Raw genomic sequence first — 25,779 nt, 5'->3', positions numbered from 1 at the left:
TGATCCTATAAATAGATTTCGGGGCTCTATCAGCATTTTGTCATTTTTCCAACCTTACAATGTTGTGCGATTACAAGTACTGAGCTACAGACTGGCTCCACAATAAAAAAAACCCACTCTCTTGATTTGTAATGTCACACTGCCAAACATTAACTAGAACACATTCCTCAGTGACGTAATGAACCCACGGTGAACAACAGCTATCAATCATCTGTCTTTATGGACAATTCAGGATTTTCTTTCTCAACAACCTCCATCTAATGGGACCCAGCGACTGCATGTTTCCATAGAAGAAGTTTATATAAATATATAAATATACTGTATATATAATGTCGCTTTACATGGTTCAACTTCGGATGTCACATTGTCACCTGTAGACACCGTTTTTGAACTATTCTACCCAGTCGCTGACCTTCAATTGTAGAATATGATAAATAACAGCGGCAATCCAGGATGTTTTATGTCATGCGTTAATCCAGAAGTATATTCATTTCGGAGTTACTTAGGACCATTAAAACCTCATTCTTTTTGGTTTCTTTTCCCTGCGTCTGCCCCAATGACCCGTCACTCACACGCCAATGATGTATATTGGCAATCATCATCAGATGGCTGGAAATCAAATGAATGTAAAGAAACAAACAACCTCACTTTGGAGGTTCGAGCCCTTTACTGATGCGGACACTTTGGCCCAATCCCAATGTCCCCCCTAAACCCTAAACCCTAAACCCTCACGGACTTCGCTGGGAGCGCGCCTCAAAGTCCTTGAGTCCTTAAGGGGGGGGGACATTGGAATTGGGCCAAAGTACTGAAAACACACTACTCAATGTTGTTCTCATCCCATACCTGCTGTTGTCAACCTAAACCACTGGGAGTCAGTCACGCTGCATTAAGACGCTCAGAAGGTGCAAAGCTGCAGTTCACTCACAAAGCAGTCGACCCGCAGCTTCAGCTCCAGCTCCAGCTTCAGCTTCAGCTTCAGCTCCAGCTCCAGCTTCAGCTCCAGCTCCAGAGTAAACAAACAGTGTTTGTACAAGAATGCATTTCATAAAGCGGATATATTTGACTCTTCTCTGCCCAGAAACCAGTTTACTATGCAAACAGTAATTCATTCAACTCCCATGTTATTTGTGCTTTTTTTTTTTTTATTTGATAAAATATACAATCACAGGATGAATTCTACTAGATGTAAAACATAATTCAGTACCTCAAAAGTGCAGTGGCATCCATATTAACATAGATCCAAATAGCTGAATGTTGTTTTAGTTAAGTGGCTTCCTGGATACAATAAATGACCTAAAAAAAAAAAAAATCAAAAGATGTGAATACAAAAATAACCTACAATATAGATGGAAAAATAAATCAACTGAAGACAAAACTGCTGGCCAGGTGACCAGACAACTGATTGCTGATAAGTCATAAATTAATAGAGATAGAAAGCATGCCGTACTTTATTTCATATTTGGCTATATTCTATCCAACATATAAAAATCCCATGTGAGTTGTGTTGCTTCAAAACATTAGATATACACATTGTGTGTGTGTGTGTGTGTGTATATGTATGAGGTCAAAAGATAAAAAAAAGGTATTCTGCACTGTTTCTCGAGTGGCAATCACTGACCGGTTTTGGATAAATAAGCCACAGGGCAACCTGTAACTCATTAACTGTGTTAAATGTTTCACTGCGGCAAGCAGGACTTTGACCCATGCAGTCACCACATCTGCCTTTGGTACCTGCACACACAATGCAGAGTGACGCAGCATTGAGGGCACTACTTTATATACAAAAAAAACAAAACAAAAAGAAGCCTCGTCACATATAACATTACTAGAGAAAAGCACAAGAATCCTACAGTATAGTGTTGCACACTTCTAAATATGATTACGCATAAGTAAGTATTTACTAATGGCAGGTGACTCCCAGATGTTATATGTCAGTTCACAGCGCTCGCCGCCGCTTCACTGGGCCTGCAGAGCCTGGACGATGTTCAAGCCCGGTCCGGCGGGCAGCGCCCAGCCGTCCTGGCCCTGGTGGGTCTGCAGCAGGCAGTACAGCTGCTTTAGATGGGTCACTATGTTGTCTTTGATATCCGGGATCGAGATCTGCAGGCGAACGCTGCCGCTGTCGAAGGAGCGCGTGTTGTCTCCAGAAAACATCTCGCTTATCATGCGGGCCACCACCGGGATGATCTGCAGGACAGAGGACCGAGCGTGGGTCACGCACTCAGAGACGTTACCTTTGTTCATGCGCAGGTATGACGTGAAGCCGATTGCCGGCCTCTATTGTTCCGTGACGACCACAAACATTCATCACGTCTTGTTACGAACAAGGATTCTCACCTGAACCATGATGAGTTTCCTCTCGATGGGTCTCCCATCAGGCCACTCCTCTCCAAAACACAGGTTGATTTCAAACTGAGGAGGGCTTGGTGTCTGGCCGCGCTGGTGTGCTATCACTCCTGAGCACCATACAAACAGTTCAACGTCATTAGAATTCCTTCTAAGAGATTATTACATGTTTAAGAGCTCCATAATCTTAACAGAATCTGCATTTAACTCAAGTTGTTTTACTAATTTCCCCCCAACAAAAGTGAGAATTCCACTTACCGCCGAGAAAAGACTCCAGGCAGAAGAGTTTGATCTTCCTCTGGCGCTCTATCAGATTTGGAGCAGCTGGATTTGGAGCGCAGGGACCGGACCAGTACACCTTGCACTGGCAGAGACGCACCGCGTAGATGTCGTGACCGCTGACCTCCAGGATCAGGCCTCTGTCCATCACATCCAGCAGGCGGTTGGTGAACACCCGTTGCTTGTCGTTGGTGATGTGCTCTGTGGTCGGAAAGCGCAGCTGCTCCAGGTTCACCGGCCCGAACAGCTCCTCCTGGTTGACCATGGGGCCGAGGTCTCCGTAGAACAGCCGGCAGCCCTGCGGGTTACTGACGTTCGCTGTGGGACACATCTCCTTCCCTCTGTAATGGAACTGCACCTCCAGGTCCGTCACTGGGTCGGAGGGAAACGGAGACGCGCGTTAACGCCGGGTTTGACTGAAGCGGTGCTTTAAAAAACGGGAACGGTTCACCCAAACAACAAACACTTACGATTTCTCCCGCTGCATCTGAAGTGCCCCCGAAATAGTCTATCATTTTCTGACTGACAATGAATTGAGCATTGGCTGTGTAAGACACAGTATTCCACATTACGATGAACATGTGCGCTGTAGTTTAGTTGGAGTCAATCTCACGCACACCCTCCTGCTGCTGTAAACACTAAATCACAGTAAAAAACTGTAGAAAAACAGTCCCCAACAAAAGGGACTATTAACTCTGTTTGGGGTATTTTTGACTAAAAACTACAATGTCCAGTAGTTTTAGGAAAATACAGAAAGTGTTGAGCTATAGCAGCGATCCATAATGCTACAGCAGGCGTCCCCACACTGCATCATCTGAATCTACGGTTGTGGTTTTCGGTGGTCTGTCTCTTTCACCGGATGTCAACATTACTAGAAGAAGTGCTTACTGGGGAGGGAACTGATCCACATTTCTGGAGAGGCGAAAAAGGCGTCGGGTAGAGGAGGCGGCTGCATCGCGTGATCGGCCAGCGGAGCGGGAGGCAACAGGGGAGTCGGCTGCATCTCCACATCCACAGGCTCCTCTTTAGGCCAGATTTTAACCGACTCCTCTTTGGGCCACCCCTCATTTGAAGGGGGACAACTGGAAGGCTGCGACTCTGAGCTAGGAGACCACATAATAAGAGGAGAGGGACTGGTGCCTAAATGAGGAAAGAGAAAAGAATGAATTCGCTGAATTTCCCAAAAAAATCAAAATGTACCGCTTTGCTTATTTTTTTTTTAATGTACTGCCAGGAAATAGGCGCAATGTGCGAGGAGAACTCATTCACCATTGGATGGGTACGGAGGGAGAGACTCTGGGGTATCCGGCATGTCTTCCTCACCACCATCGTCCTCATGTGGAGTCCAAGAACCAGCGTCTGAGGAGGCTGTGGGGTGAGCATTACAAAGTGAGGTGAAATGAAGGACACATTGTGTAGTTGAGGATGAAGGAAGTCTCCAGCTCTCGTGTACCTTGGTTAATGGAGGGCGGTGGGATGTCGCAGACATCGTATATCTTCAAAGGATTCATGGGAACCTCTTTGGTGCCGTCGAAGACCAGGTTGAATTCTCTGCTTTTGTTCAGGGCACACCGGAGCTGAGCTTTCCACTTTGCAGGATCGGGTTCATCAACTCCCTCTTGAAACTTCCCGGTCTCCACAGCCCACGCCTGGAGGAACATTGAAACATACAGGCGGTATCAGTGTCACGGTCCTGTTTTAAATATATGTCAGATTCCTGCACAGGGTCCGCATCTGTCCAAAGAAATATCCAAGATAATGGACAACGATGTCACCACGCACATCGATGGGCATGAAACATGGTTATGGATGTATTGATTTAGCTATACCAGTAAATGGAGAACATGTAAGAGACTCATCTTCATCATGAAGCGTCTGCACAATGTGTCACCCATGTATTTGGCGTGGTGAACAAACACGTCACTATATAGTCCTCTTTTTTTCCTTTCTATTACCATGACATCTGGTGTATTTTAAAAGAGCCCTTTAACCTTAAATATGGTGTCCTCGTCCTCGTGCTGGGGCGTGTGTCGCGTGGCGTGTTTCCATGGGATCCTGAAGCGCATGGCCTCACGGTCAATCCACACCAGACCTGGGTATCGCCCGCAGTCCACCTGAGCGACCAGCCAGGGCTTCAGGCGGACACGTCGAGGGGTGACCGACATCCTGGCTGGAAAGACAACGCAAAAACCCGGGTCAGTGTCAACAGCCTCGAGAGCTTTATTAAAAACTCAGTGACAGACTACTGACGCGCAGCGGCGGTCACACGTCCCGGATTTTCCAAACATTTAAAAAAAACAACCGGCCACACATTGACAGGCGGAATGACCTTTGACTTATTTAGTTATTTGTCATATAACCATAGCTGCGTACAGGTTAGACTGCGCGTGGTAGGTCAGCATATATTTAAAATGTGAACACGCAGTGGAATAGATCCAACACTGAAATAGACAACGCGACCAAACACGATACTGAAGAACGACACGCATACCTGTGGCAAACCAGGAAGTCGGCGAAGTCTGTCCTCGTCGGCCTGCTAACCAGCAGCCGGAGATCAATCCGCGTTTCCTCCGTGGATCTGCTGCAGAATTATCCCTTAAAATAAAAAAAATAAAAAACTCTCTGATATGAACTCGGACGAAGGCGGCTGCGAATAACGAGAAATTAACCTCGGAGGACTCCGAAGAGCTGTTTGTTGTTCACTCCGGCTCGGTCCGTCCCCTCTCCTCACCGAAACTCAGGTACGTGCGTGACGTCACGCCGGTGACACACCTTTTTTTGAGCAGCTGAGTGGAAAGCTTCTCGTGGAGCACGTGGACTGGACACTTTATTTTTTTTCCCATCTGAGCATCATTTTCATAGATGGTTTTTCGTCGATATTTACGAGCATATATCATAAAGGCCTAATGCACACAGATATTTAAGAAATAAATATTTAAATAATTCTTTAACGAAGGATTGGGAGGTTTTAGGGCCGATTTTTATTTGTTTCCCCTCCACTGATGTTTATGCAATTCTTATTTTTTTTAACGGACATATTTATATTTGTTTGCATATTTTTTTTTAGCTTTGAACAGTGTGAGAAAAAACACTGTTTTATCTCAAGGGTTTACTATAAGTGACCTACTTCAAGTAAAAACACTGTCAGACAATAGTAATGACTCAGGCAGCCGGCAGGCAGAGTGGGAGTTTCCACAGAAAATAACAGTCCAGTCATTGCGTCCATTCAAGTGTTCAAGACGGTGGACGGTTGATGATGCTCTTGTCGCTAATAGAAGACAAAGCAGCCAGACAACAACAAGCCACTCCCTGAAACTACTCCTGTCTTTCTCTGAGACATCCAGCTGCACACATTTGCCTTTGGGTTTCCTGGTTTCGACATAATATCCGCAGTGAGGCCTGTCGCCACGTGTGTGATGCTAATTATTTGCATTCAGAAATAGATAGCTAGTGGCTGGGTGTGTTGGGTTGTTTTGAGTCCAAGTGTCAGCTGTAGCGTCCCAAAGGATTGAAGGACTCCCTGCAACGGTGTGTGGATAGTTCCCCAACCTGAGGGTCAGCATCCCACAAAGTCCCAACATGAATCATAAAGGGGTCACCAGATTCAAAACAACAACATACCCCATAAAATTAGGTACATTTAATCAGACTTTCCTTATTTTTGTGCCATCTTGTCGTCTTCAGGTTACTGAAAATGAGTCAAATGAAAAAGGTAAAAACTACCAGACTGTCCACATTAATGTCATTACCTGTGATGAAGGGGTAAAGGAAAGATATCACTTGATTTTAAGTTGTCACTAAATGCCTACATTTAGTGACAACTTAAAACTAGTACTAGAAGACCTAATAGAGTTAATAGAACATGAATGAAGACAAAGAATGAATACAAATATATCACTTACTGACTGTCTATAACATACATGTTACACAAAGGTGCTTTCTGTAAGACCTGTTCCATTTGTTCACATATCACAATTAAGCATTTCTCTTTCCTTTGCTTTCCATAAACTATCCAGCCATCAAACCTCATGGCATCATAAACAAACCTTTAATTTAGGAAAAAGCTAATCCTAAAAACCTAAATGTACTGCTGTGGATTGAACAGCATAATGTTTAAAAGCGTACCAGGGTTGTTAAAAAAAGCTGCACGTTTGCTTTTAAGTGATCAATTTGACAACTTAAGGGAAACAATTGGAAACACACACAATGTTTATTGTAAAATAAACATTAAAGCTACTGTACATTTACAGTGTAATGGTGGTAGTAGTAGTAGTAGTAGTAGTAGCAGGTAGTGTTTTGGATCTAGTTCATTCAAAGCATGAAACGGCTCCACAGAAATACCTGCGTCTCTGTAATGACTTGGAAGAAGGGAACTCTCAGATGTCTCTTTACAGTTCATCAAACACTACAATGAGGAAGTTATCAGGTCTGTTGTTTTCCCATAAATACATAAAGTTCAATATGTCTTTAATGTCCAACAGAATGAGATGGCTAAAATGAATGGACATATTGGCACTTAATGGACATTGGACAGAATTGGGGTTGATGGAAATTCTTTGCTGGGTCAACCGAACCAGCACATGACCCAGAGATCGGTCCACATCCGTTAGTCCTGATGATTCGTGGGTTTGTCCTGAGCCCACCTTTTCAGCTGTGGCACAGTTATATACAGAAATGTATCGGGGTCCATAGAGCTGGCAGTGTTAGACGTTGGTCCTCATCTCTCCTTGAATTCTTTGGACGATGTGCGTGAGGTCCAAACTCTCTGTGAGTGTCGCCAGCAGCATGCTGTCATTTTGAACCCCCTCCATGAACTCGTCATAGGAAAGTTCCCCTGGAAAAACACAAACACACACACAGAGTCTGAAATGAAATCCTCTCTGCCGGTGATAACACAGATTCATATTGAGACAATCATTTGCCAGGGTTGGAAGATATTCATTCAACCCAGTTGGTGCTCATTTTCTGACGAGAAGATGTTTGCCCTTGGGCCTTACCATCTCCATCGATGTCAATCTTGTCAAACACCATGTTGGCAAAGTCCTCCGATGACACCTTGCTAGGAATCCCATTGATTGCACGGATGGACTAAACGTGACACAAAGAGAGGAGATCGTGTTAAAGACATGTAACCGTTGCCTGCATTTCTTCAGCCAGCAGATGTCAGCTAAGTGTCAGCTTTCGCCGCAGTGTGTTCCACGCCCCTCTAAGCCGGAGGTGGGATTTCTGTGCCGCATCTCAGTCAGACCCGAGAGGTCTGAGCGGGTGATTTCAGGATAGGACTCGGGATTTACTTATCTGCTCCAAAGCCAACGCGTCGAGGCTCATGCCCACCTTAATTATCTGAAGCAGCTCCTCGCGGTCGATGTATCCACTCCCGTCCACGTCGTACAGTTTAAAGTACCAGCGGAGCTTCTGCTGCACTCCTCCCTTCAGCACCAGGCTCAGAGCGGCTACATACTCCATAAAGTCAATGAAGCCGTCCTACGAAAGAGAAGGACATTATGGACAGTCTGTGCAAAAAAACTTGTGGAATCAAGGCCTGTGTTGCCCACCCATTTTAGAACTTCTATAATAAATGTAATGCTCGCTGATCTACACCTCCATGGACAAGAGGTTGCACCGGTCTTGTTTTCAGGTTTAGCGTCAGTGGGATGAGCCCCCTCTCTAATAGAAGTGTCCCTCAGTCCGATCTCTATTAGCAGAAACAGTCTCGTGAACACACTGGCAGGCACTGAGGAAAAACACAATCGCTGCTTTTTGAAAATTTGAGATGAACATGACCCAGTTTCTTTGCTCTGCCAGTTTGCCATAATGAGTGAATAGACATGAAATAGATGTAGTGGGTGGAAGTAAAGTACAAATATCAATCTCTGTGGGTTTTCTGATGATCATTTTAATCCTTATTTTTTTGGTAAAAGTAGATGCAGATAATCAAGATGATAGATATATTATGAATGTGACCTGGACTATTAAATAGCAGCATTATCAAAGAAATACATAAATAAAGGTAATGAGAACTAAACTTCTGTCTTTTTGCGCAACGGATGCTTTTTAAGAACCGTCAATCCTATTCAGTAAGGATGAAAAGCAACTAATGATGAGAAGAATCAGAAGATTATAAAATCCACTTACATCATTCATATCAAACGTCGTAAACATGGTCCTGACATAGGCGTTGGATGTATCCGACAGGTTTTTGAGACCAAAGAACTGCTTGAACTCGTAGAAGGTGAGAAGTCCAGATGGGCAGTCGGTCATGAATTTTCTGTACCACTGATGACTCTCACAAGCTTGGAGTTCCTCCACAGCCGACCCGCTGGAGTTCCCCATGTCTGTTTATCCCGAAAAACAAAAAAAGGATGTCAAAAATTCTGTAAAAACCATAACCAGAATGTATCGCATCCACCGGACATCCGTGCATGACCGGTATGCAGACTGAAAACAAGCACCCGGATACAGTGTGTGTGTGTGTGTGTGTGTGTGTGTGTGTGTGTGTGTGTGTGTGTGTGTGTGTGTGTGAGAGAGAGAGAGACAATCATCCCCCTGTGCGTCTCTGTGCTGTGGAGGGCTCAGAAGTTCTAATCCACTTTGCTTGCCAGCAAAGACTTAACTAATAATAAAAAACCTAGGAGCAGAAATACATCCTAGTCTACAAGATGACACCAGCTGACCAGAGGACACCAGCTGACCGAAAAACAATATCAGTATGAATACATATTCTATATATATATACTGTATATAAATATTCATATATGAATCAAATATCAGTTACTACTGCTCATTAAGTTTCTATGTAGGCATTATTATGCTTGATGAACTCTGCAACACGTATGGATTCATCATTATTACTCAACTATGTGTTCACCTGTCCAAAAAAAGTATTTCATATTTAGTTTGATGTTTTGTCTTTTGTTGTGGGATAGATAACTATTAATCTCTCCTTTTGAACGATTATCCAACACGTCTCTCTTTTGCAGTTATTTCGGTTGTTAGTGGCCAATAGTAAGCCCACTAAGCATGTGTTTTCTGTATTTGTGAATATATTTAAATATTATCCCCCCTTTTGTTTAATGCTTCTTTTTGTTCTCTGCCTGTTTTGCACTTTGTACACGCTGAGGTAGCTGTATATACTCAGGAATGTGTGTTTCTTAATTTGATTTGATGTACATGCTTTCCTGTTGTGTTCTGTTGATTCATAATCATCATGATTCATATCACGCTAACATTCGCTCATTAGCACTAAATAGGAAGTACCATCAATAGAAAAAGTAGGACTTGTTGTGTGTGGATGTTGACCTGCGTTACTGGCGCTCTCCTTCACTGTTCTTTAATGTCAATGCTCTGTCATCATCTCGCAGGTGAAATGGGAGCGAGGAGCGCGGCGTAACGCTTCCCCAGAGGTCACACCTGCGTACCCGCAGACATCGACGTGAACTCAAGCGCACAGCGGGCGGGTCATCGACACGCAGGAGACGAGGGAACGTCAACTCTGAGGTACGTACGGGTAAGTAAACAAGGAAGCCAACCGTCACACATGCAGCATTACACATGTTTTTAAAACACACATACAGTGCGTTTTTGGACATTAAGGTTATGAAAGCTCTTTAAATATTGAGCCATATTCATAAACCTTCTTCCCCGAAGACCTCTCACGGTGAGCTCTCAGCTTATAGCTTCATTGGATTGATGGCACTGTGTCACCGTGTTGCTGTTGACCCTCTCAAAGCTCCTCCATCTGCTGTCACTTACATTGATGCGGCTGCTGGTTTGTCTGAACCAGGATGTCAAAACACGGCGGACATCCCTCTCTACTGACGACGTTTGAGTTTATGTTTCCTAAGAAAAATATATGTTTTTGTTACAGCAAGATGTCCCAGCATGCTAAAGGTTCAGGTCACTTAAATTGTATTAAAACAAAAAAAAATCATACTTAGAAGTAAATTGTCTTATTTGCCTTGATTTGAATAAGTCTGCTTCCACCAATCAATGGAGGTTAATTAATACAATTTTGCTTTACTGCTTTATTTTTTTGCTTCATGAATCATAAAAGCGGCGTTCAATCGTTGATTGTCTTGCTGAACGAGATTAGTTTCTTTGCCACAGAGCTTATTTTCTGCAATAATCCAAAATCCAATGGAAACATCTTATTGGCTTTTTGTAGAGGGAACCAGTGTGACGCTAACTAGGGGTTGGTCTACAGAAATAGAGTCTACAGAAATAGAGCCTAGATAATAAACACACAGAGCAATTGGAATACTAATGTCGTTAAACACAATGTAATGCAGTATATTAAAGGTACAGGTGCAAATGAAAGCATGCATACAACCCATACATAAAGAAACATAAATCAGATTTCAAATGAAGAGATCTTTATAGAGATGTGTACAGAGGAAGCACACTGTACCTGCTGTCATCTTATTAACTGCACAAATTCTTCCACACAATGAGTCTGGTTCTGATATCATCTCTAGTTTCATTTCTATTTACAACCGATTTATATCTCGTCATGATAGAATGCAAAATATGTTTGGTCTTCACTTCCTTTAACGTCAGTCTCTTTTAAACCCAATAACGTCTGCCGACTTTGGACTCACTTTGGATTCTCATTGCACAAGTCAGGGCCTGTATGATTTATGGATTCAATAAGAAGGAAACAAAGGCAAGTATTAGTTTGTCAATAACAGATGTTGTATAGTGGTGCATGTATTAGTCTGGCACCAGGACACAGCCGTACCTACCATTTTATATCAACTGTGTTCATATGCAACTAAAAGACTGTCGTTAATGACCGAATAAATGCCCGAATAATTCCATTAATGAATGGCCTGAAGAGCTCACGATGTGCATTTCACAACATCCTTGGTGGAGTTGAACTTTACAATATGTTCCGCACTGGGAAGCCGCTAAAGCGCCAAAGGCTCTCGCCAGCACATTCTTCACATTTCAGCCGGCATCAGTCAGCGCGACGACGGTCCCGCTGAGGACAGAGGAACCGGACGGACCGGTCCGGTTGTCTCCAGGGCAACTGAAGGTGCGACCGACAGAAGTGACAGAAACGCCGAGGGGAGGAAAGGATCGACTGGTTCTCTGGATACATGAATATTTTATAACCCGCTATTATGTAATTAGAGCACAAGGCCAAAACTGCTCCGACTTAAACTCACTTCACTAAATACAGATTATTAAATGAATAAGACAGATATTTAAATGTACGTATGTCAGCCTACATTTGACATAAATCTGATGAAGAAAATAGATCAATTGGCCTTATTAGACTGGATTATTACTGTATTAGTAAGATTCATAGACTCCTTGCAAACCATAGTCTATCGTAAAACAACATTGGAAGAAGCATTCAGATCCTTTAGGTTAAAGTAGTATCAGCAAAATGTGCCAAATACTAACAGTACTTGACACAATTGTCTTACTTAACTGAGTAAAATAAACAGTGAATACATGGTTTAAACTTCTGACAAATACAATAATTCATCTCAAGGTCCAGTTATACTGTGTTCTTATAGTGCCAACATATTTAAAATAAAGTATTTATATTTTAAGGTATTTAGACCAAAGTAATGGGAATTTGTTTTGATTGAATCAGATCTTCATATTTTCTTCCTTGATATTACATATATTAGTGTGGAGTAAGACGTTTTAGGTAGTCTATTAAGTATATTTAGTTTCATGTGCTGAATGCTAATATATGATATGTATTACATAAGTGTACATAGTAACTAGTAACATACAAGTAGTGAAGTAAAACGTACTATATATCCCTCTAAACCTCTAGGTAATACTAATATGGTATAAGTACATGTACTTAGTTACTGTGTGCTGCTGCTCATTTGTTTGTCGTTTGCAGCGGGTGGGTGTTGCTGTAGGGTCGCTGTCATGGGTCAGCTCACTCTGAGCTTTAGAGGAGTTGATCCTCTTTAACATCAACTGCACAGTTATCCTGTTGACGTAGGTCACGTGCTTCACCTTCCTTAGGTCAATAACTCCGCGGAATCTATTTCAGTAAATAACGCACGCAGATTTATGCAAAAAAAAAAAGAAGGGGGGGATTCGTAACAAAAACGTAATGTTCCAACCATAATGAATGAATAACTGAGCAAACACCCAGAGGGATAGATAGCATCCTACTAACTGTTCAGGCTTCTGACACACACTACTTCAAAAAGAATCATCACAGGTAAAATACATCACATATTAAATCTTTATTAAGTAAACACATCAGTATTATCAACAAATTCTACTTAAAGTATCCAAAGTACTCATTCTGCAGCCCGTCAGTGATATGTTAGCATATTATTATTATGATTATTGATGTATTACATGTAAGCAATACTTAATGTGTTAGCTGGTTGAAGTGGATTGTATTGCTTCGTATACTTTTGGGTAGTTTAATAATAATAATAATGCGTTATATGTTATAAACTGATCGTGGGTTTTGTATTTCAAATCTACCATACAAAACAAAAAAAACACATCTAAAAAAACGTAACGTGCTGCAAAGTTAAACCTGTGTTCCTGCTCGTGTGTATCATGGGCAGCCTGATCAAATTGTCCTGACGTCCCGACAAAATGAAACACCGACACAACCAGTCAGCGCATACCACAGTGCTGAGTGCGCGAGCGGCGTGTTCAGTGCCCAGGTGAGATTTGTGCTGGAATGAGAAAAGGAGAGTCCAGGCCTCACCTGTTGGGAGTGTATAAACACAGGGAGGTGCAGTGACAGAAGAGTGGGTGGGGTTAACTCCTTTTTTTTCTCTTCTGTATTGCCCAAATAGTTTGTTCCAAATCATTGGAGTCAAGTTTACCTGGTGCGCGGTGGTGCACCTGTCGCGAAACTAGCTCACCTGCGCTTCACCTCGGATTTACCTGTTGATTCAAAATGCGCCAGTGATCCTGCCGTCCAGTCGTATCTACACGACAACTAATCAATAGTCATGAGGAAGGGAAAGTTGAATTTTCTGGGTCGAAAGACCCAGTCTCTTTTCGACACCAATATTAAAGTCAAGGACATGGGTGAGTAGCCAACACTGCCTCCAGGGCCCATTGGTTATCATAGAAAACAAGCATTCAGTGTAACGATCCACTGAAGAATAACACGACCTTTGTACTTGATGTTGACATGGACACAAGTGTTAAAGCCACAGAGCTCCCATATGGAGACTCAATGGGCTCCCTGTTGATCCTGAAGCAAATCTCGACAGCATTTGAATACGTTTAATGTCCTGATGTTCATGTAGCTGCAGCTGCCATCACTGTGATTCATCCATGGAAAAACCTGTTCTCAAATGTTAAAGTTCCTTCCTCTTGGTATATCTTTGACCTTGCATGTCTGGCTGCACATTGTGGCTTCGCATAGTGGGATCCAGTGTTGCCTCATGCAATGCTTGAAACAAGGGAATTCTGTGGGAATATCTAGAATCTCCAACCGAGGAAAATTGGAGGAGCTGAATATACCCATGATGTCATACTCTGTAATTGGAATTGTGTCTAAAACAGCTGCATTCAGTGCGTTTCTTTCACTGTTTAGACAGCGACTGAGAGTAGTTTATGGAAGTGTGAATCAGCTTTAATCATAGTGGTGATTGTGGTATCAACCTGCGCTTATTGCAAGTGAACGATCCTGAAGGTGGTGATGATACATCACTTTTGTTTAAATACCTCGAGGGTTCGGAACATTTATTAGTACTTTTAGAACGCATAACAGCAGATATACATACCATTACAAACCATTGCATCTCCATTTGCTGAGGAAGACCATGAGATGCGGTTGAAAACTCTAGAAAAAAAATAGCAAGTAGACCTTGAGTTTATTGTTTATTGCCAAACTATAAAAGCAAAGTGTGAAAAGATGACCGTGTATTTATACAATTATATTGCCTAGCATTTAAGACCAGGAAAAGGTTCACCATCATGTTGGGGTAGCACCAGACAATATGCACTCTCACATGATGAGATCAGTTTACAGATTAATAAGCAGGTGTCTGTGGCGTTACCTCCATTTGATTGTCAAGAGCAGGAAACAAGAGGGATTGCTATGCAAAGCCGCAACTCGAGAGAGACTATTTGTCTATTTAAATGAAGCAGGTGCACAATGGGGAAGCTGATAATTAAGTTGGACTGGTTCAACACCAATGGCGATCATTCAAACTGAGTTAATCCCACAGTTGCATTTGGATCGTAAGGTGATGGTTACGCCGAATGCGTGAAGGAAAAATCACTTTGCGTTCCGCCTTTGTTCATGATGTGAAGCCTTTCGGTCGCTTGAAGGCTGACGGGACGACATGCAGACTAAGTGGCTCTCAGTGTCAAGTTTCTTTCACCGTCACTTGTTGGACGAGCTCGATGACTGACGCTGGAATGAACCACGAAGGAATGCGCTGAAATTGTTTTCTCTCCAGCCTCAACCTCAGTTTAGCAGAGTGGTGTCTCATTCTCTCACATATAATATATATATATAGAGAGAGAGTTGGATATGTTCAGTGATTGTGTCTTTGTCTCAGTGCTCATTCAACTCATCTTTACCTTTTGCCTGATGGGGCTTTGAGCTCAACACAAAGACCAACAGACAATTGTCAAGTTCTGTTTGGAGGGAGTAAAATGAAACTCAAATGAATTTAACCGAAAGTTATCCCTAGAGATCAAGCAACACATGATATCTCAATTTGGAAATAGGATTAACATTATTGTGTCGTGTGCTGCAAGTTGTGTTGTTGTAATGGAATTCAGTTAGTCAGCAGAATGAAACGTCCGCTTCAACACAATGGTGGAGTATAAACACAGATTGCCGTCATCTTTTTAGCTTCCTGTAACTATTTAGTTGTCAACAACCAAACGGTCTTTAACAGGCACGAAGAGGATTCAAATCTTCTGCTTTTTATTTCCTCAGAAAATGTACAGCTGACGCTGGAGTCATCGGCGATCCCCGAGTCAGGAACTGCCAGCGTGCGGGCCAGACCGACTGTCAACCATCACACCGTGAGTATCTCAGTTGGGCTTCGTGGTGCACGGACCGGACACGTTCCCAACACTCGGCTTCAGACATCGGAATGACATTAGACGTACGTCACGCTGGGCTGACTCCATCCTGTCGTTCGCTTCATCTTGAACTCTATCTGCAGAGCTGCACAGATGCAAATGAACTGATAAAAAGACAGTTAAGTGCTTGACTGTGTTAGAATCTGGGTCAGCTTAAACAAGCACACGGACCGGACATGTAAATCAACAAGCGTTGGTTAATCAGTAATTTGTCATTTTTTTCAGTTTGAGTTTCTGTCCGTTTGTGTTTGTTTAGCGAGAGTCACTTTTAGTTCTTATCACCATAATAGAACCTCAATGCAGGAGTGCTGACACTGTGAAAAGATGTGAAAAGATTGGCATAACTCACAATGTGATATCGTCACAAAATCACCATCCGGGTGCATCACATATACTGTGTGTTTGTACCGTAAACGAAAAGCTAAATCTGCAGATGCACTTTTTCATAAACAGTACAGTTCCATATGCATTTATTGCATTCAGAGGAATTCTAAAACTGGAACCTTAGAAATATAGAACAATCATAATGCACAGTTCATACATTTCATAGAAACTGCTGTATTTGGTTTTGGTGCAGTGATGATGCATCACATCACACAGTGGTGGAAAAATAATGAAGTACATTAACTCTAAGTACTTAGTTTCATTTGATTCTACTTTATACTTTTACTTCAGAGAAAAGTATTTTACTTTTTACTCCACTACACTTATCTGACAGCTACAGTTATTAGTTACTTTTCAGATTTAGATTTGACATAAAGATGTATGATATTCTTTTAAAACACATTGTTAAAGATTAAACCAATGGTTCCCAAACTGTTATAAAAATCATATAAGACTTAACACTCATAGGGACCATTCTGCAGCATTCTTTAGCTTTTTATTACATTTTGCACTTCTACTTGTGACAAAGTATTTTCACAGGTACTTTTACTTAATAAAAGGTCCCACGGCTGTCAGGCCTCAGATATAAATAAAGAGCTGCTCCTTGCCGCTCTGGTTCACACACCTCAAAGTTTGGGAGTGTTCCGTGAATGCGCGTCTGTGGCATGTGTCGGACGTGCCACACCTAGCAGCACATGGGCAGGACAGCTGAGACAGATGAAAGTGAGTCACGGTGCAGGGAACAAACAGACAAAATCAAACTGGATCAAACGCCATCTTTGCTGACACGCCCTCCACCTGTGGTGTAGTGTTCTTACTTTTCCAAGAAGCTGCTTAAGTCTCCTGTGGGTTATTAGACAAGACAGACATGTATCGTTCGAGGCGTGACATCAGGCAGATTTCCAACATTTTTCTCAGTCTGGAATACAAGCATCTAAAGGGCTGAGAAGCAGTGGACCAGCAGCTTTCAGATCCTAGGTCATTACCGACCTTATTAATAATACGTTTGTGAAGTGTACCTGGTGGAAGCTCGTTGCTTTATTGCATTAGCAGATTACTGAAAGAGGTACAGCAGGGAAAATATGTGTTGTGCCGCTGGAGTGATTTATTTATTTTTCGCCCTTTTCGAAGGGCATACAGTCACCTCTCATTGACTCGTATTGTGTCAACACAGTCTGTGTTTATTTTTGGAGGCGTTGGAGGAGAACAGCACATCTGACTGTACACCCACGAACAGGCACACGGGGTTTCTAAGTGACAGCCTGCAATTTTCTCGGCCAGGCCCACGTTAACACAATGCGATGAATAAAAGGTGTATCCTGCGCTATGAATCACTGAGTGCTCCTCACCAGTGAAGTATGCAGCGTACGAAAAGTATCCTTTCGAAATCTCCGTCTCCGGTCTAATCACGGCAAACCTAAGAATAGCCTAAAAAAAAATGCACTTATTTGGAAACAGACATTACAAATTCCTACTTGTTGTAACAGAATAGTTGTTTCTGTCAGAGCACATTTTATCATATTCACTATAAATCATTATATATATATATATATATATATATATATATATATATATATATATATATATATATATATATATATATATATATATATTTAAATTGACTGAAGATTAGGTTATTCATAAAACCAAGACCTGAGAGCCACTACACTTATCACTGACTATTTTTTGTTGGACATGCTCGTCTGTTTTCACGGTAGAGTGAGCTCTGCAATAGTTGAGAACTGGTTTATTCACTCTAGGAGTGAATACTTTCCAGCGCCTCTTAACACGCTGTAGACGTCATGTCAGGTACACTGCTGTTCTTGAACCAAAGCTTTTTTCACTTATGTCTTTTGATGTTTTTTTGTTTTTGTTTGTTTTCACAGTCCTCATTCGAAAGCTTTCAAGGGTTTGCCGTCCCGACACCCAAAGTCCCCCTCCTCCCCCCAGTCAACGGTCCAAAGATCAACGGTTCAGGTGAGCGTCTACCCATCGCAAATATGTACTTTAAGTTTAACTTGGAAAAACACTAGAATTTCATTTTATTTACACTGTGAAGGACGCAGATCATTCGCAGTGCCTTTAGTCTGACTCACTTCATGGATTGCAGCAATCAAAGGGTTGAAAATGCAGGGCAGGTAAATGTTTGTTCAGGCTGTTGCTCAATAGCCCTCCAGAATGTGTCCAAACCGCCGCACCAGATGGCGAGCATATTTATAGAGTGTTAGCATTAACAGAGTGGACATAATTTGTCTAATTTTAGCTGTGAGTAATTCTAAATGATGACCTGATTTCAGTAGTAAACGTTGTCGACTCTTTATGATCTAGTTATTGCTACATTAACATTTCTCAACTGCTTGAAATATGATAAATATTGATATTGCTCCTCCTTCACAATGTACAACGATGCTGAACTTTTCTCTCTTTTCTTTCTTCCCTTAGTTGGTGGAAATCACTTGTCCAATGGATCTGTTATATCTGTGTTTGACCTCGAAAATGATGGAGTAGTTGTTCCTCCTCCTCCTGCCATGGCTCCTCCTCCACCCCCTTCAGGGACTTTTATCCCTCCTCCACTGGACTTCATGGGAGACCTGAACAGTCTTAATGTGGCACCAGTTCCCTCTCTATCCATGCCCGATCCAAAACCGACCTCGCTGGCACCATTCATGAACGGGGAAGACTTAACCTTCATAAAACCGCCACCAATGGCTCCGCCAAAGCCTCCGTCGACTTATTCTAATGGCTCTGTATCGTCCGTCCCCATTTCCAGTCCACCACCACCCGGAGTTCCTCAGCATCCAATGTTCTCCCCACCACTGCCTCCTTCTGAAAGGCAACACAAGACTCACAAGCAACCACCTCCAAAACCCATTAGACTGTCCTCTATTTCCAACTTTGACTCCCCACCAGGGACTCCTGCCCCGCCTCCCCCCGTGCAGACAGCCACACTGTCCACTTTCAATCCTCAAAACACAGCAAAGCTTTACTATGTTCCTCAGACCTCAATTCTCAGTGGGTATGAGGAGCACGACAAAAGACGAAAGCAGATGTTGCTCCTGGAAGATTCTGCGTCCGTTAACGCTGCCCCAGTTCTCGTCCAGGTGGATGGGAACGCCCCTAAAGTGGCCACACCGTACAAACCAGCTCCCAAAGAGGTACAGGAGCTGAAGGAGAACTTACAAATTACCCAACCCTCTCAATCACCGCCTCCTGAGCCAAAGAAGGAGGCTAAAAAAGAGATAGTTTCAGTACCGCCCCAAATAGACAAACCGCCCCAGACTCTGCTCCAGACTCCGCTCCAGACTCCGCCTCAGACTCCGCCCCAGACTCCGCCCCAGACTCCGCTCCAGACTCCACATCAGAGGTCACCACAGCTGCTGAAGCTAAACGGTACTCGGGTGAATTCGGAGCCCATCAATGACAAATTTGGAGGATCTTCAAGTCAAATTCGTAAATTCAGTCCGTTAATAGATCGTAAACTACGCAACCTGAAGGGTAGTGAAACCAACGGGGCACGAGATGGACCTGCAACGTCCCCGCTGGCTCTTTTAATGGCGGCCAAAGAAAGAGACAAGCATAAATCGAGTCACCCTCCTTCGCGCGAAAACAGCGCCAAGACGACTGTGCAGCCAAGTGCAAGCATTCACCCGAGCGACACCAGTCCCAATTCATTTGTTGTCACCCCAAGGCCCAGCGCATCCTCTCCTCTGACACCTCTGGAAAGAATAAAGGAGAGTCTAAAGTCTGTCAGTCCTGCTGTACATCCGCAACCCATTCAGACTCCGGTAAAATCCAGCAGTCCCGCTCCGGTCAAGGATCCGATGCCATCCACCCGTCCAGCTCTCAGTAGGACGGCAGCACTCCCGAGTGCGACCGACCTGGTCGAGCAGAAGCTAAACGCAGTGCAAAGCCCCTCGCACTCTCAAAACACGCAGCCTGAGGAGTCAAGTATGCCGTTACTCCCTCCGCCGCCCGAGTTTGGTGATTTTGACAATTTTGGCGAGATCATGGAGCCGCCTCCTTCCATGCCTCCACCCGACCCTCCCATGAAAAAGGCACCAACACCAACTGCAATCCCTCTCCCTCCGTCTCATGTTCCACCTCCTCCCCCAAAAGCCAAACCCCCAGCAGCTCCGAAACTCCCACCTCCTCCTGACATCGACGTCAAACCGAAGTATCAACCCCAGCAGAAACCCAAGGCGGCCCCTGCTCCGCTCCCATCCCCTCTTTCATCCAGCCAGGCCACGCTCCTGAGCATCCTTCAAAAGAAGATGTTGGAAATGGACCACAAAATGGCCCCGGTGAACGAGGCAGAGTCCACTTCTGATGACTGGGGCGCCCCCCTGCCCGATGAGGACAACAAGGTCCCTGTTGTCCACAGAGCCGCACCACAGAGCAAGAATTACCCTGCGGTCAACAAAGCAGCAACGCTGAACATGCAGGAGCTGGAGAGTAAATTGGTCAGACAATATCAGGAGACCTCTTCGGTGAAAGTTCCAGCCAGGTACGAAGTGCTCAAATATGTCTTTTTCTGAGACACAAAGCCCAGCGTCTGTGAACAGAATCAACTCATGATGAATATGTTTTGTCTTTTCAGCAACGGGACGCAGTCAAAACATCAGTATGGTATGACCTTTACTGTTCGGCCTGGAACCAAGGAGCCCATTACTCTTGTCAGGAAAGGGGATCCGTGACGAGGCGCGTTAGATAGAGATAGGCGTTCTCCTGGTTCTGATTGGATGATCGGATCGCGTGTCGTTGCGTCAGGAGGAGTTTGTACATTGGAGGGGGAAAAGCACTTTGAACAAATGCTACTAGCAAGTATGTTAAGAATGTCTCACAGCCATGGTCTGCTGAGCTCTGAATGTATTTCTCAATCTTAGGAGAACACACTATCTTCACGAGTTTTCTGTTTTTATACTTCATTTCTGAAGTTTCTGGTTGACCTTTTATTTTTTTTTAAAACACATTTTTTTTTACTGCAGATTTTTATTTAGTGTATAGGTTTATGTTGGATATGTTGCCTTTTTTTTGTATCAGTCTTAATGCCACATATTATATTCATAAGAAACATAATATTCAAAGTTATTGATAGCTGGTAAGAGTACGGTGAGTGAAAATAAATCGACATTACTCTCAACAAATTGGCTTTGACCGATCCAACTGTAAACTTGATTGTAAAATGCGATAATAACGTACAACCGTTGTGGTCCACGCTGTAGTTATATGTCCCATAACTGAAATATTCTGTCACTGTTACATGTACATGATGTAGGTCCACGAGAACAAAGCCAACAGTTAATTCAGACAAGTGTGTTCATCCCTCAGGAGGATCGTTTCTCATATTTATTGATCTCGGAACAGCGTTGCCATCTGTATAATAGTTATTTCGCTGCAGTAAACGTTGTCAATGTATCTACGTTCATGCTGTACATAGTTTATGTACTCCTTCATTTTGTATAATCAAAAATATTTAGAATGTTGGTTGTAAAGTATTTAAGCAGAAATTTTCATCTACGCCAAATGTTGTCCGACAACTAATCTGAAAATAAATCCAAGCAGTAATTGCAAATCCTCGAGTTTTCTGTTGTGCTCAGTATTTAAGGTGTGTTAACAAAATTGCAGATGACACGGTGCGTATGAAAAATAGACATAAAGAGTTTGATCACCAATATCTTGAATAATCTCTGTCTGTTTTGGGATAATTAAGTTCTTTTAAGAATCACATGCGCTACAGATCTCACTCCGTTTTAAACCCCTTTATATAATACAGTAATTATAAATATTACAAGAGCATCGCATCGCTAGCCCAACAACGGAGGAGTAGAAGTGATCGGTGCTCCTGATTTCAACAGTATTTCCATGTTTTCAACAGGTAAACTCACCGTAAACCAAATCCACAACACTGCACCAAATCAACCTAGGCAGTGATGGGTGACGGTAAGCAGGATATTAGCACACCTATTTACAAGCCCAGTTTAATTTTTCATAACACCTTTTTGTTCTCATTTATTTGAGGAGGTGGTCCTCAGCATTGTGTTAAGAATCAGAAGCAGGCTTTAAGCTACAAAGGGTTGAGAGCCCCTCATATATAGTGGAACCCTTATAGACACAATGTATGGAGAGGCGAAGCTCCACCCCATCTGTTAGACCAGCTGTCAGAAAAAATATGAATAAAAATAGATTTCTTCTCATCCCCTATATGTTCAAAAGTCCTTCTTAGAGTCCTGCATTTGTTAGCATAAAAGAGATTCCAGGAAACAAAGAAATGTCAAAATGCTCTTGCTTTAAGTTACCTTTAATGTAAAATGATGCCATACAAATGGGTTGCCTTAGGTGTAATTACACGTGTAAATGCTATACAGAGTGAAGGAAGTGGACAGAAACAGAACGTAAATGGTAGAGCGTCAGGACTGGGAGCGCCGAAGTCCAAATGCTCTGCACAGACGTGGAGTACTGAGTGACAATGAAACACTTTAATCCATAATTCTGTGGGTCTAAGAGGACGAGTTGGGAGCTTCAGCAGCTGGATCCACCGTGTGGTGAAGCACAAGGTGATCCCAGCCTACGGTGGTGAGGCTGTCGGAGCCTCCATGGAGCCAGCACACGCCTTTGACAAAGTCCTGGTGTCGCCGATCTTTGAGCCTACAGAAGAAGAATATATGATTACTATGTTTGTTTGTTTTTTTAATGGTAAAGGACTTTAACCTGGTGTTTAGTATTGAAACGCAAAAACTCACATTTCTCGCAGTTCAGAGTTCAAAACAACGAGTGAACAATCATCACTTATGGAGGCGAGCAAGGAGGCACTGGGAGGGAAAAAAAAATGTGAAAAGTTAAAATTTCGTAGCACAATAAAAGAGCTGATACTGCTTCGCTAGAATGTATGTTTACCTATGTGTAGAGAAGGCGAGCCCATTGACCCTACGGCTGTGGACGGTCTCCACCCGGGCCGGCTCTGTTCCCAGGAAGTCCTTCACCGTCACTCTGCCCAACTCATCGCCTAAAGCCCAACGAAACACAAATCAGAAACAGAAGGGAACGGACAATTCAATGTCTCCGTCGGTCAATAATCTGCTGCTGGGACCTTACCAAAAGCAATGGTGCTTCTGTGGTGGGGGTGCCAGGCTACAGCGGTAGGGGAGCAGCTGGGGGACTCCACATCTGAGACGGGGAGACGAGATGTACCATTAGATTCTGGGAACAACATCAGCCAGACAAAGAGCCACCACTCGCTGATTATACACTTATCCGTCAGCAAAACTAATCACTATTTTAACAACATCATTCCAGCAGAAACATCTGGACCTGGTTGTTTAGGCTGGGGACATGCTGCTCACCTATTCTTGAGGCTGGTTTGTTTGGCTTTCTCCTGTCCCACATCAGCACACGGCCATCCTGAGGGATGGAGGACAACAGGTTGACTTCGATGAAGACAAGTAGAGCTTCACAGTTCTTCGTCTGCTCTTTGTTACTTATGCGCGGCATTTATCGCAGCTTTCTTGTGTTGCATTGAAAAGAGGTTCGTCCTCATGCTGCAAGTTGCCCCGAAAATGTAGTTCAGGCAGATACTGAATCGTTAAATGTCGTGTTTTTAACTCTGCATAACAACTGTTGTTCTGCGTCTTACTTGGCCACAGGAGACGAAGAGAGACTCATCTGTAGGACTGCAGGCAACACAGCTGACTGGCTGCGTGTGCGCTGGAGGACGAAACAAAGTGAGGAGGCATATCGTCAGTTATGGTTTTTTGTCAAAACCAAATTCTTTTAATGGGGCCGTTTATTACGCAATCTTTATTTGTAAATCACTAGAAGGCGCGCACGCTGTATATTATTTGTTCCCTCACCATTGTAGGTCGTGACAGCCGTCTCCTGACTGAGATCCCAGACTTTAATTCTGTTGTGAAGAAAGAGACATTTTGATGAGAAAAGGTGTGAAAAAAAAAAAAAAAAAAAAAAGTGACAACGCCCAAGTTCAACACATAATCAGTCAACATGCTTCTATTCTGCAACATGCATGTGTGAAGAACTGCGTCTCACCGACAGTCCATGCTGCCGGTGACGGCGCCGTTTGCTCCGGCAACTGGGCTCACTGTGGTGACAATGTGGTCGTGCTCGTGTTTGGTGAAGCGGTTCACCAGCAGACGTTCATCCTCCGCCAGGTCCCAGAGCTCCAGGGCACCTGCACAGAAACCAGTCAATCAAAAAAAATGACATTTAACATTGAAGTCTCAAGACCTTTGATTCATAATCTTTATGAATCTGCTTCTTACCCGAGTCCGACGCAACAAGAACACCCTTTTCTGATACCCATTTGACATCTGTGACTCCGGTCTCAGTCTGCACACCAGCTTTGCAGAGGTCCTCGTTGGGGGCCTGCTTAGGGTCGCTGTAGACCCAAACGGATCCCTGCCAGCTCCTGCCAGTGAGGCTGGAGGCACCGAGCAGCAGAGTACCGTCTGTGAACGAGAACAGAAAGCAACGTTTAAAAACAGCCATATTTAAAGAAAAATAAATTAACAGAATTATTAAGAGTCCCTCTCTAATCCTCCAATTTACAAAGGAGCTATTTTCTATCCTGCTAAATTTGTTTTATTAATAACTAGCCACATGCAACGCACTAGATAACCTAACTTTTATAAGTATAGATCTTTTTTTATTTAACATATTGACGGAGTGTATATACGCCAAATGAGCAGAGGACCCATGCACTTCAGCACATTATGTGAATAGACGCGGACGTATGACAACTAACTAGCGGCACCACGTGTTTACCTGTGTAACCCTCCGCTAGCTTTGCCTTGTGTGACCTACCTGCTCTGTATTGCGCCGCGCTCAGATGCTTCTCCATGCATGCCGGGGCATTAGGGGGTACGTTCCACCGGTTCTCCTTGATCATGCTAGTATCCACCGCACTTTTCATTTGAGCTGTAACGCGCGTGATCAATGGCTACGGATGAACTTTTCCCGAACAACTTTAGCGCGATTCGTACGTTAGCTAGCTAGCTGTTACTAGCCCGCCTGCAGAGACACCGCAGCTTTCCTCTTTGGTTTATTTGGGAAAGAATGCTAACACGTTAGCTAAAGTTGTCGTTTCGAGAATGAATGAACGAGTGAACAGCATCACATGGGGCCGATGTGAACAGACACTTCCTGCGCCGGGTCTCTTCTGCTGCTTCTTCTTCTTCTTCTGTTGCTGCTGCTGCGGCTCATTCTTCTTCTTCGTTTTTTTAGGCGGATTGCAAAACCAGCTTTTAGGTGCAGACCGCCACCAACCACAGCGGAGTGTGTCAAACATGATCAGTTTACTGTAAAATAAATACATAAAATATGATATCAAACAATCCTGTGTTTATTAAGACGTCTAGAAGTTGCATCAAGCAGTTGCTGTCCTGGATGGCGCATTGCTTCTGCAGTAACGAGACTATTTAATTGATGTGATTTATTTAATTTGATTATATCATAAACAACATTCACATGATACTCTTGTGCAGCTGTTTGTAAAAAGGAAACAAAAAAACACAGATTCATATAAAACATCTAAATATCACATAAAATAAAGTAAATATTAATAAATATTACTTCTATTGTATAATCTTTTGACATAGTTTGCATGAGCCTGGCCGAGATTAAATCTCTTACAAACCTTGTGCCAACAAAAAATGAGACTCTCTGTCCATATCTATTTAGAAATATGCTCTGTAGGTCAGTAAGTTG

The 25,779-nt window shown here is 43.1% G+C and overlaps 4 protein-coding genes across 5 annotated transcripts; 1 reads left to right on the top strand and 3 right to left on the bottom strand.

The window, feature by feature from the left end:
* Window positions 1-1,127: 1,127 nt before the first annotated feature.
* On the bottom strand, window positions 1,128-5,354 carry irf6 (interferon regulatory factor 6). Its single transcript, XM_068711951.1, has 8 exons — window positions 5,117-5,354; window positions 4,617-4,795; window positions 4,079-4,274; window positions 3,895-3,993; window positions 3,514-3,765; window positions 2,605-2,997; window positions 2,338-2,456; window positions 1,128-2,187 (listed from the first exon to the last, which is right to left on the bottom strand). Exons 2-8 carry the CDS (start codon window positions 4,788-4,790, stop codon window positions 1,957-1,959), a joined length of 1,464 nt encoding a protein of 487 aa, XP_068568052.1. The 5' UTR covers window positions 4,791-4,795; window positions 5,117-5,354; the 3' UTR covers window positions 1,128-1,956.
* Window positions 5,355-6,890: 1,536 nt separating this feature from the next.
* guca1ab.2 (guanylate cyclase activator 1Ab.2) lies at window positions 6,891-9,040 on the bottom strand. The gene is made up of 4 exons (XM_068711691.1): window positions 8,761-9,040; window positions 7,960-8,109; window positions 7,623-7,713; window positions 6,891-7,459 (listed from the first exon to the last, which is right to left on the bottom strand). The coding sequence occupies exons 1-4, from the start codon at window positions 8,956-8,958 to the stop codon at window positions 7,329-7,331; spliced, it is 570 nt and encodes a 189-aa protein (XP_068567792.1). The 5' UTR covers window positions 8,959-9,040; the 3' UTR covers window positions 6,891-7,328.
* A 4,408-nt stretch (window positions 9,041-13,448) lies between these two features.
* LOC137873649 (uncharacterized) lies at window positions 13,449-21,676 on the top strand. Its single transcript, XM_068711950.1, has 5 exons — window positions 13,449-13,656; window positions 15,530-15,618; window positions 17,949-18,039; window positions 18,505-20,566; window positions 20,660-21,676. Exons 1-5 carry the CDS (start codon window positions 13,578-13,580, stop codon window positions 20,754-20,756), a joined length of 2,418 nt encoding a protein of 805 aa, XP_068568051.1. The 5' UTR covers window positions 13,449-13,577; the 3' UTR covers window positions 20,757-21,676.
* A 666-nt stretch (window positions 21,677-22,342) lies between these two features.
* On the bottom strand, window positions 22,343-25,276 carry wdr77 (WD repeat domain 77). 2 transcript variants are annotated; one of them, XM_068711689.1, is made up of 10 exons: window positions 24,877-25,276; window positions 24,336-24,521; window positions 24,103-24,244; window positions 23,910-23,959; window positions 23,693-23,763; window positions 23,403-23,460; window positions 23,155-23,259; window positions 22,957-23,065; window positions 22,803-22,871; window positions 22,343-22,707 (listed from the first exon to the last, which is right to left on the bottom strand). In XM_068711689.1, exons 1-10 carry the CDS (start codon window positions 24,983-24,985, stop codon window positions 22,560-22,562), a joined length of 1,047 nt encoding a protein of 348 aa, XP_068567790.1. In that variant the 5' UTR covers window positions 24,986-25,276; the 3' UTR covers window positions 22,343-22,559. The 2 variants fall into 2 exon arrangements, with proteins under 2 accessions (XP_068567790.1, XP_068567791.1); XM_068711690.1 differs by having other exon boundaries at window positions 23,155-23,226; window positions 24,877-25,274.
* Window positions 25,277-25,779: the final 503 nt, after the last annotated feature.

Source organism: Cebidichthys violaceus, unplaced genomic scaffold (assembly GCF_023349555.1).
Source record: "Cebidichthys violaceus isolate CVI_PGR_0920_01 unplaced genomic scaffold, fCebVio1.0.p SCAF_17, whole genome shotgun sequence".
Lineage (NCBI taxonomy): Eukaryota > Metazoa > Chordata > Actinopteri > Perciformes > Stichaeidae > Cebidichthys > Cebidichthys violaceus.
The sequence above is the reverse complement of the archived record's forward strand: the minus strand, read 5'-3'. Positions and strand labels throughout refer to the sequence as shown.

Coding starts and splice junctions, on each gene's coding strand:
- irf6 (XM_068711951.1), bottom strand. CDS start 4,790: ATGTCGGTCACCCCTCGACGTGTCCGCCTGAAGCCCTGGCTGGTCGCT. Junction 3,994..4,078: donor ACCGCCCTCCATTAACCAAG/GTACACGAGAGC, acceptor CTCACCCCACAG/CCTCCTCAGACGCTGGTTCT. Junction 3,766..3,894: donor CCCTCCGTACCCATCCAATG/GTGAATGAGTTC, acceptor TTCCTCATTTAG/GCACCAGTCCCTCTCCTCTT.
- guca1ab.2 (XM_068711691.1), bottom strand. CDS start 8,958: ATGGGGAACTCCAGCGGGTCGGCTGTGGAGGAACTCCAAGCTTGTGAG. Junction 8,110..8,760: donor CGACGTTTGATATGAATGAT/GTAAGTGGATTT, acceptor TCTCTTTCGTAG/GACGGCTTCATTGACTTTAT. Junction 7,460..7,622: donor GATTGACATCGATGGAGATG/GTAAGGCCCAAG, acceptor GTGTTTTTCCAG/GGGAACTTTCCTATGACGAG.
- LOC137873649 (XM_068711950.1), top strand. CDS start 13,578: ATGAGGAAGGGAAAGTTGAATTTTCTGGGTCGAAAGACCCAGTCTCTT. Junction 13,657..15,529: donor TATTAAAGTCAAGGACATGG/GTGAGTAGCCAA, acceptor TTATTTCCTCAG/AAAATGTACAGCTGACGCTG. Junction 20,567..20,659: donor TCGGTGAAAGTTCCAGCCAG/GTACGAAGTGCT, acceptor TTGTCTTTTCAG/CAACGGGACGCAGTCAAAAC.
- wdr77 (XM_068711689.1), bottom strand. CDS start 24,985: ATGAAAAGTGCGGTGGATACTAGCATGATCAAGGAGAACCGGTGGAAC. Junction 23,764..23,909: donor GGCTGTCACGACCTACAATG/GTGAGGGAACAA, acceptor TTCGTCCTCCAG/CGCACACGCAGCCAGTCAGC. Junction 23,461..23,692: donor TCTTCGTCTCCTGTGGCCAA/GTAAGACGCAGA, acceptor TCCATCCCTCAG/GATGGCCGTGTGCTGATGTG.